Source organism: Piliocolobus tephrosceles, chromosome 19 (genome assembly GCF_002776525.5).
Source record: "Piliocolobus tephrosceles isolate RC106 chromosome 19, ASM277652v3, whole genome shotgun sequence".
Classification (NCBI taxonomy): Eukaryota; Metazoa; Chordata; class Mammalia; order Primates; family Cercopithecidae; genus Piliocolobus; species Piliocolobus tephrosceles.
The window spans coordinates 1,077,749-1,088,267 of NC_045452.1; the positions used below are offsets into that span (position 1 = coordinate 1,077,749).

Below are 10,519 nucleotides of genomic sequence, written 5' to 3' on the forward strand. Positions count from 1 at the left end.
AGATGGAAACAGAGCAGATTCCAGCCTGCTCCCGCAGGCCCAGCCCCAGGGGCCACAAGGACCTGCTTTGTGCCTAGCACAGTGTGACACCTCAGGAACGCACTACCCTGTCCCTCTGCTGGTCACACAGCAAGGTGCCCAGTACCACTCGCCCAGCTGATGGCCAGGTGACGAGAGAGGTGGGAAGAGATTGTGTCATTCTGCCACCAGCTGGCCAGCTCACACAGGACAGAGCTAGACTTTGCTGGCACTTTGGTTGGCATCTTCTGCAGCTGGAGCTGCTGCTGGAGAGAAACAGTCCCCCTCCCTTAGCGGGCCTCATGCTGCATGCTGGGTCTGAGGCAAGGACATGGATCCCAGCGGAGGGTAGAGTCAGGGGAGGCGATGGCTGGGAGGAAAGCAGAGCTCGTTCATGTCCATTTCCAAACCTTTGGAAGTTCACAGGCGAGAATGAGACCAACACCTCTGAGGTCAAAGTCCTTACCTGAAAACTCCATGTGGTGCCCTGCTTATCACCTCTGGAAACAAGGCCTGGTTTCTCAGCTATATGGAAACTCACCAGTGGCCCCTCCGGATCCCTGCCCTGTGGGATCCCTGTACTTAGTGTCGGACCGTGCCACACGGCTGGGTTAAGATAAAGGGACAGCCGGCAACTGGGAAGGGAAGGTGGCTGTTCAGGCAGCAGGAGCAGGTGCCACCTGATCAGAAGGATTTGTGTTCCTGCCAGGAGCCAGCTTCCATCTGGGAACGGGTGACATGCCTCCTCTGAGTCTAACCAGACAATCTGGCCTTGGCTTCAATCACTATGACAGTCTCTTCAAGCAACAGGGAATGTGAAATGGGCAGAAAGGACCAGCAAGACCGCCCAGTGCCATGAGCTCTGCCGTACGTGGGGTATCAGCCCGTTGCTGGAGTTGCTGGCCTCTATAGATTTGTGGACTTTTTCTAAGGTCAATTTGCCTTTCTTTATGGTGCTGGGTGGGACTGAGTCACAGCAGAGTCACCTAACAGCCTGGATGTCACAGGACTCTCTCTACCTCCTCAGAACAAAGAGAAGAGAGGCATTCTTCTCTCAGAGTCCTGCTGTGCTTCGTGGTAATACATGCAGCCCTAGGGACGTATCGACAGCACAAGCCAGCATTTCCTCCTTTCTTGGAGAGGCATTAAAGTCACCTGTGCTGGTGACAGGAGGTTTCCTGCATCAGAGAAGCAGCCAAGTCTTGGCTGGAGATGAGGAGCTTGCAGCAAAATATATGGGGCACAGGTGGGGCCGCATTCCACCTGGAGCCTTCTCCAACTTCCTCCAGAACCTCTTCTGACTCACATGCTACTTTGCGCCTGGCCTCTTGGAGGCACATTTTGGAAGGCTACCAGGGAGCTGTGGTAGAAGGTGGGCACGGGGCAAAGGGGGTACCTTTCAATGCCCTCAAATCTTCCTGTGGGAGGTACCTGGCGTGGCCACCCGCCTTGCAGGAGTGGTGTGTCCCGGGGCAGTACTCCCCTTCTACAGCAGGGGGAGCCAGAAACCCACACAGCATCCGGAATCCCACACGAGGGTAAGTCGGGAGGGAAGAGAAGGGAGCAGTGGTGTCCAGCCACTGCCTGCACAGGCACCGTGGTCGGCTGCCCAACAGACTCACACCTGGGCTAGGGACACAGGCTTCTGTCCGGGACTCTTGGAGTTTAGCCGAATTTGTCAGTATGTGTTTGTGTAGTTAAAGCTCATTTCCTACAGGAAATGAAAAGGGAACACGCTTAGACCCTAAGCTGTGCTGGAGCTCAGAGCTGCCGAGTGATCATCATCACATGAAGATGACGATGTCTGGAACAGTGCAAACAAAACACCGTGCCTGGACCAGCTGTGTGTGCTCACTCCGCTGGCTAGCAGAGGCCACGCCGGCACCTGGCTCTGCAGACACGGCGGCATGGAGGGAGAGCCCAGGTTCACAGACCCCATTTCTCCTACAGCAGACTGGGTGTGGAGTGCGGGCCACTAAGGGCTGCCTGTGGGTCCTGCCCAGCTTCTGCCTCTAGAAGGAAGAGTAGAGAACTGGAAAAGCAGCTCCTTAGGGAGCCCGAGGAAGTCCCTGACCCCGACCGCTCAGGCGGACGCCCAAGGGTCCACCTCACTGGGGCCAGCATCCCGGAGCTGCACAGCTCCCAGGGGACTGGATCAGGAACATGAGCCCTGTCAGGGAAAGGCTTAGGCCTGTGTGCCAGAGAAAACAGATCCCCGGATGAGACTGGGCAGCAAGCACACAGGACCCAGGAGAAGCAGAGACCAGCTCAGTGCCAGCTCTGTGGGGTCTGGGGCCACCGAGAACTCAACTGCTCCTCTGACCATTGCAGGAAGTCACTGGCGCTCAGAAGTTAAAGGTCATGTCCTTCCTGATCACTCCACATCTATCTTGTGGGGACTCAGATCTCCACCTGCCCCGGCTCCGTCTTCACCATCCCCCAGGCTTCTGTGCTGCCAGAGCAGAGAAAGAATGGCCGTCTCTCCTGCACAGGCCCAGCACGTCCCTCGTCATCACTTGAGGCCACACACAGACAGAGCAGAAAAATCTCAAGTCCAAGGTAAGAGACTATTTCAGAACCAGCCAAAGCAGCTGGCCCCTGAGCCCGAGTCTCCCTTCAGGACACTGTCCCCAAACGCTGCCCTGGGTGCCATCGACTGAGCCCAGTCCAGTGGGCACTAAGCTCATAGCCACCTCCGAAACCCTAGACTAGGATCAAGGAATCCTCTAGAAAGCTAAATTCCCTGTCTTTATTAAAATAATTTTTTCAACTGAAACTAAAGGGCAAAAAGAGAAAACGAGGAGGAGACGAGAATGAGTGGCCTAACTTGGACGAGTCCTTGGACTGGCTCTCCGCCTTCCACTTCCAATTTCTAAACCAACGTGCACGAGGGACATTATTTCCACGGCCAACCGTCTGCTCAACGCCACAGTGTCCTTCCCTCTGCCCCCCACGTCTAAGGTCGGGAGGGGTGGTCCCTGGGCTGTGCAGGAGGCATGTCCGTGTGACGTCAGCCCCAGAAACCTCTTACACCCACGCATGAAACAGATCACCTTGGGAGACAGGGCAGGGTTAGGAGCAGAGATTCTGTTCTGACCTTCACTGGACTCTTCCTCCTCCTCGTCATAGTCCTCCTCCTCCTCCTCTTCATATTCTTCTTCCTCCTCCTCCTCTTCATTCCCAGGCCCAAAGCTCTTGGAGGCCTCTAGCTCCTCTTCACTTTTCCCTTTCAGAAGGGCATGGATCCGCACGGCCTCCTTCCACGGAACGCCACCCAGGTCAGAGGGGGGCAGGCGAGGCTCCTCCTCCTCCTCCTCCTCGTCCTCCTCCTCCATCTCAGACTCGGAACTACTGTGAGGAAATAACCACACGGCCAGAGTGAGGGAACGAAGAAAACCTGAGAAGGGGTAAGGGAAGGACCACCGTCAGAAGCAGCGCGTCCCAGGCACAGCCGCTGCTGAGCAGGCGGAGAGAGACGGGAGGGCGGAGGGAGACGGGACGGCGGAGGGAGACGGGAGGGCAGAGAGAGCGGCGACAGCAGGACAGGGTACCCGGGCATCAGGAGCCACCTACCCAAGCCCGACTAAGGGGACAAAGGGAAGAATGTCTCCTGCTCATAGACCTCGCGCGCTTCTCCTCAGATGGATGGGGTGGGGAGGGGACCACCGAGGGCTGCCTGTGGGTCTGGCCCAACCTCTGCCCACGGAGGGGAGCGTGCAGAACTGGGAGAGCAGCTCCTTAGGGAGCCCATGGAAATTCCTGACGGCAATGGCTCAAACTCAAGGCACAGCCCCATCCCTCAGGGTGCTTCAACCAGCAAACACCGAGTTCGCTGGTTTAAGTTTCGCAGGGCCTTGAGGGCACAAGCAGGGCAGTGGACTCCTTCTGATATAAACCCATGACACCGGGAATCGAGAATGGTGGTCCTGGCCAGATGTCTAGCTAGAGGAACTCAATTCTGCGTGACTGCGGCCTGTCAGAAGCCTCTCAGGAGAGCTGTGGGTGTGGTGTGGGAAGCGGGGCCCAGAAAGGCCTAGACTGAACCAGCTGATGATCAAGGTCCGTGTGCCGGGGTGGGGCGACAGATTCCATTTCCTGGCACTCCTCAGAACCCACTACGTACCGTGGGGACACACAAGGAAATGATAGCAAAGGCACCGCTCACTGCAAAGCCACAGGACAGAGACGACAGGGAAAGGGTGGGGACAAACCTCCAACCCCAGGGCCGTCGCTCCTGCCGGCTGCTGCACTGCCAAGCACTCCCCTTGCAGCTGCAGGCAAGCATGGTGGACATAGGAAGCTGCACCCCCGTGAGAACGCACACGCCACAACGCACACTACCCAAACCGTAGCTCCTCGCTCTGGCCACCCTCCTGCAGCAGTGTACCCCACTCCTGCCCTGTGGAGGGAGGCGGGACAGGAACAACACCAGGTTCCCTGCATCCTGTGGGGCTCCAATACGCGTAAAACCCTCAACATTGCTGCATAAATGGAGATGTTTCTGAGTGTTTCGTGGTCTGACAATTCCCAAAGCATCTTTTTCAGGAGAGGCCTTGCCTGCAGTGAGAGGCCGGGGGCAATTGGCTTTCACGTTAAAGCCACAGCCTGACCTCTGACCCAACAAAACCCAAGAAGCATCAGGCACGAGGGAGCATCTGCCCTGACCTCCTGCGAGGGTGTGTCCTCTCTCTGCCAAGGCAGGCTCTTCCACAGCCCGCTTGTGTGTGAGAGGGCGAACCAGCGAATACGCCACGATGAGCACTAAGGGGCACTGCCAGGGCGACCACTGCCAGGGTGATCACTGCCAGGTGAAGAAGCTCGCCTTGTCCAAAGGCAGCACCCCAGCCCTTGTCTTGGCTTCAAGAAGGTAACCCAGACATGCCTGGAATGCCCTGTCTATGGGGCTGTCACTGTTTGCCAGGGGCCTCAGGTCATGTTGCATAGTCTAGTAATGTGATTAGGATGAGGCTTTGGGTCGCACGGTATCCAGTGACCTGGTGACTGACATCAACCACGTGGACAATCAATCAATCAATCATTGCCTATGTCATAAAAACTCCAAACACAGAGTCTCAGTATTCCTCAGGTGAGCAATACTCCTGGTGTATTATCACACATCGATACCGAGAGAGTACGGCCGTCCTGGCCCCACAGTGAGCACAACGGAAACTGAGGCTGGTTCCTTCCTAGACTCACCTTACATACTTCTTCCCTTGGCTCACTGACATCTGTGCCCTTTCCCTGTAATGAACCATAACCATGAGGACAACAGCTTTCGTTCGGTGAGTTCTGCGAGTTCTAGCAAACTGTCAAACCTGCGGGTGATTCTGGGAGACTCCGGAACTCGCCACTGGGGTCGGAAGTGGGGCAGTCTTGTGGGCTGTATTCCCTCTTCCCAGTTGGCTGATTCCTCACTGTGCCACACCAGCTCTGCTACTGGCTGGCTGCGGGGCTGTGAGTTGATTATTCGTGCACTCTGAGTTTGTTCATTCATTCACTTGGCGAACATTTCTGAGCACCTCCAGCTCAGCCAGTGGACACAGGAATACGCCACGAGGAGCTCAGGGTAGTGAATTGGCTTCACTCATTCATTTACCTGAATAAAACGTACTCAATTATCTTCCCCTTACAACGCACTTGCTAGACACTGCAGGGAACACAAAGGTGACACAGAAAAGACTCTTATGCTCAGCTGGGCCCGGTAGCTCCCATCTGTGATCCCGGCACTGTGGGAGGCTGAGGAGGGTAGATCATTTGAGCTCAGGAGTTTGAGACCATCCTGGGCAACCATGGGTACACCCCGTCTCTACAAAAAATAAAGATACAAATAAAATAAAAAAAAATAAAAGCTCCTTATTCTCAAGGGGAGGAAAGGTGCACGCACAGCATGCTAAAGCGTAGCAGAACACAAGCACAGTGGGCGGAGGGCGGGGAGGAGAAGTCTAAAGTGGGCAAACCTAAGACTGGGCCATGGAAAACCTGGCATCTGGATTTTGATTATTTTCGGCATCACTTTTTTTTTTTTTGAGACGGAGTCTCGCTCTGTCGCCCGGGCTGGAGTGCAGTGGCCGGATCTCAGCTCACTGCAAGCTCCGCCTCCCGGGTTTACGCCATTCTCCTGCCTCAGCCTCCCGAGCAGCTGGGACTACAGGTGCCCGCCACCTCGCCCGGCTAGTTTTTTGTATTTTTTAGTAGAGACGGGGTTTCACCATGTTAGCCAGGATGGTCTGGATCTGACCTCGTGATCCGCGCATCTCGGCCTCCCAAAGTGCTGGGATTACAGGCTTGAGCCACCGTGCCCGGCCTTTCGGCATCACTTTTACTGGTATTCTTTTGCCTTACGTTGGTGTTTTCATTACTTTCTTATTAATGAACACAATACACAACCTAGTGCATGTCATTTAACACTGTCTGAACACAAAGCAAGGCTCAGGATGCATCTATGCTCATGTCAAATCTTCGCTGGGGGCCGGGCACGGTGGCTCAAGCCTGTAATCCCAGCACTTTGGGAGGCCGAGACAGGCGGATCACGAGGTCAGGAGATCGAGACCATCCTGGTCTACACGGTGAAACCCCGTCTCTACTAAAAATACAAAAAACTAGCCGGGCGAGGTGGCGGGCGCCTGTAGTCCCAGCTACTCGGGAGGCTGAGGCAGGAGAATGGAGTGAACCCGGGAGGCGGAGCTTGTAGTGAGCCAAGATCACGCCACTGCACTCCAGCCTGGGCGACAGAGCGAGACTCCGTCTCAAAAAAAAAAAAAAAAAAAAAAAATCTTCGCTGGGCCAAGGGCAGGCCCCCGGTTCCTCCTTCCCAGCCGAGCAGCCGCGGCCTATGCAAGGCGGCCCAGCAGTTGGCAGCAGGGCAGGGCCGCACTGCAGTTCACTGGGAGGGGCCTCAGTGCAGGCCTGTCCTCACCCTGCGCCACGTCGTGAAGACAGCTGCACAGGCACGATGTGGCACTGAAGAAATGCCCCGAGATGAGGCCAGCGAGGCCAGCCCACAGCCGTTAGTGTTCCATCAGCTGGTTCCACAACAGCTCAAGGACCACGGGAGCACAGAAGACAGCAGAAAGCCACCCTCACCTCCGCACCGGCTGCAAACCCAGCCTACCTCCCAGAGACCTTGGCGCTTGCTTCTGCAGCCACCAGACTGGCCACCCTCTCTTTGGGAAGGACACAGAGGAAGCCGGCAGGGGTTTCCAACTCCTTTCCAGTCCATCATTTTCAAAGGACCGGGGCAGTCTCTGGGTCTGCCCAGGTCCTGCGAGTCACACACAAGATTCGCAGTGTGAATTCAGTGCCTCGAGGCTCTGAGCACCTGCGTCTCTGGAGGGAGGGGCAGAGGAGGGAGGAACCAGGAGGGAGAGGGCAGATGAGCAAGGAACCTGCAGTGCGGCTGACCTTAGCCTGCAAACTTCTTCAGCACGAAAGATCACTATACCAGAAACAAATGCAACACAGACAACCACCTTCACCCTCCCTCTGGGGAGAGGGTGACTTTTCAGAACACTGCCTCCCAGGAGAGACGGGGGTCAGAAGATCTAGTCATCAGGATCACCTTTCCCACCTCACAGGATCTGTTTTGGCACTGGTGACCACGTATTGCCCTGTGAGATTGCTTGATTCGAGTCTGCCTCCCCCAGGGCCACACTTCTCCAAGGGCAGGTGCCAGGTCCTTACTGTCCTCCTCACAGGGCCAAGCGTGGCCAGGACAGCAGGAATGTGCCAGGGGCTGCAGCGGAAGCCAGGACAGGCTTACGTTACTTTCAGAGGCATCAGAGGTTGCAACCCGACTGTCCCCTGGAAAAGCCTCCATCAGAAGGTGCTGGCTGTTCCAGTTAGAAGACTGTCCAGCAAAATCCCTCCCTGCCTCAGTTTATACCCAGCCACTCAACTCAAAGCACCTGCTCTGAATTTCCCCCCAGCTGTCTTCTCACTGAGACACTGGTGGACCTAGCAAGGGAAAGAAATCCAACGGGCACGCCCACTTGATTCTAAACAGACAAGGTTAGACCTACTTGATGTGCTCTGCAGTCCTCTGCATGTCAAGAGGGGTAGATCTGAGGATGACAGTGATTGATGGAGGGCAGCCCTGACCGCGTGTCTGCAGCACAAGCTGCTTTCCCTGGGTAGCTCATTTAATCACACAAATGCTGTAGGTCATGGGGCTGCCCTGCTTTTATAAATGATGAGACTGAAGCCTAAGGAAGTCGGGTCATTTGCATAAGGAGAAGTCGGGATTCCACCAGGGCCCACATGGTGTCACACTGTGCCTTCCTGGGTGGTTCTCCCAGAGCCCAAGAGTTCCCAGTCAGTAGCCTCTGTCAGAGTGACAAGACCAGGAAGAAGGTCTCGATCAAGCTCCCGGCTGCCTGGATGCAACCTGAGAAGTGCAGACCAGGAATTCAAGCAGACCCTACCACGAATGAACAGGCTGCTGCCAGGAACCACTTGAAGTTCCTAGGTAGTTTTCAAAGGGCAATGGGGAACCATGGTTTTCACTTCTGAATTAATTCACTTGTAATCAGAGGGACTCGGCAATCCTCTGTCCTGTTGGGCCGTGCCCCTGGGTTCCCTTCCCTGACAACTGTGCAAACACTCTAATGCTGAGCAGGCTGCTGGAGAAGATGGACATCATGTGGCAAGCTTCACACGGTGGAAATGTAATCCACGTTAAAACTACTGTCCTGCTCGGCAATGGCTTAGGAACTGCCTCTGCAGGAAAAGTGGGTGAGGCGGGAGGGACAGAACAGGCAGAAATCCCCACTTATTCACGGCCAGTCTTGAAGGAGTAGACTTCTCTCACTTGCGTGTTATTCTGACAGAGAGCAATGCGTGCCATCTACTTTCCTGTGACCTTGCCTGTCTCATCAGAAAACGTACCTGTGTGTGCTAGCCCTCCTGACTTCTCCCCAGAGCCAAGAATGTGGAAACGCTGAAGATCTTCAGCACATGGGCACTTCGCCAGCTGCCTTTGCTGCCTGGGGCACATTCTTCCAGAAAGGAAGGCAATCATGGAAAAACAACACTAACATCACAAAGCCAGCTCTCCCTGGGCTTTGGCCAACTGACCTTTCCAGTGAAAACAAAGGTGCTATTTCCAGGGTCTCCTCCAGGAGATAGGTCCCACCTTGACTGCAAGGTAGAGGCATGAAGCTGACTAGGCCTGGGCCAAGGGTCTGAGACAAGGCTTAGGATTTCTAGGTGCTTGTGTGACTAAACCATGAATCGATTAGGAGACTCACCTGGGGGATTTGTTAGAAACGGACATTCCTGGCCTCCACCCCAAACCCACAGAATTAGGTACTCCAGGGAGGGCCTAGAAATTACGTTTGTTTTTGTTTTGTTTTGTTTTGTTTTTGAGCCAGGGTCTCACTCTGTCACCCAGGCAGTGAACTCCTGGGCTCAAGCGATCCTCTCGCTTCAGCCTCCTGAGGAGCTGGGACCACAGGAGCGTACCACCACGCTGGCTAATTTGCAGAGACTGGATCTTGCTCTGTTGCCCAGTCTGGTCTTGAACTCCCGGACACGAGTAATCCTCCTGCCTCGGCCTCCCAAAGGGCTGAGATTACGGGTGTGATCCACCATGCCTGGCTGCAATTTTATTTTTAACTAAGCATCCCAGGTAATGTTTATCATCAGAGAAATTTAGAAAAATTAAAGGGGTGTTCCTCAAATTGTGGTCTTCGGACCACAGCATCACCTGGGAACTTTTGAGAACTAAAAATTCTGGGGCTTTACCCCAGAGGCACTGAATCAGAAACTTAGCCCAACGTGTTGTGCTTTCATCACAAGCCCTGGGTGACTCTGGCATGGGAAAGCTTGGTTATCAACATTCTCGGACAGGGTAAGTTTGAGCCAAGCCCAAGTCCGGGCATTAACCCCTTGTTTAAGGAAACTAATACAAGACTCCCCGGCCCTGCCCCTACCCCCAGTGAGGGAGACCTGTGCTGCACCAGGAGAAGAACAGCAGCAGTAACTCTGGGCATTGGCCTTTGTCCGTACTTCATATGATTTAATCCTCAAAACAAACTATCAAGTGCAGCACCTTTGCAGATGAGGAAACTGAGGCATGGAGAGGTCGAGTAAATTGCTAACAGCTAGCAGGTGGCAGAGCCGGACTTCAAATCCAGGCTTTGACTTCAAAGTCAGGTTCTGAAACATCACGCTGCTGTCCCCTGCAGCAGAGGCCAAAGTTAAGAGTTCACTAAACTTGTGAAATGAGAGTTCCTTGGCTGGAATGGTTAATGCCTTAAAATGATACCATTTCTCATCTTCCAGTCTAACATTTCAGCAAGGAAGGACGAGGGCTGGAAGGGCACCCAACTCTGTGCTTGGTGCTGTAGGGAAGACAGAGAAAAACACCACACACTTCCTGTCCTGGGTCCTACGGTGCTTTTTTTTTTTTTTTTTTTTTTTTGAGACAGGGTCTTGCTCTATTTCGCAGACTGGAGTCCAATGGCATGATCCTGGCTCACTGTAACCTCCACCTCCTAGGTTC

At 54.6% G+C, this 10,519-nt stretch overlaps 1 protein-coding gene and 1 pseudogene across 1 annotated transcript in view; one reads left to right on the forward strand and one right to left on the reverse strand.

Annotated features, from left to right (window-relative positions):
- MICAL3 (microtubule associated monooxygenase, calponin and LIM domain containing 3) overlaps positions 1-10,519 on the reverse strand; it is a 1,031,057-nt gene that overhangs the window by 41,354 nt on the left and 979,184 nt on the right. The window contains exon 22 of the mRNA XM_031934616.1: positions 3,116-3,369. Coding sequence (XP_031790476.1) covers positions 3,116-3,369 — 254 coding nt within the window. The remainder of the gene's footprint in view (positions 1-3,115; positions 3,370-10,519) is intronic.
- Positions 4,773-10,519, forward strand: part of LOC113219574 — a 37,017-nt pseudogene continuing 31,270 nt past the window's right edge.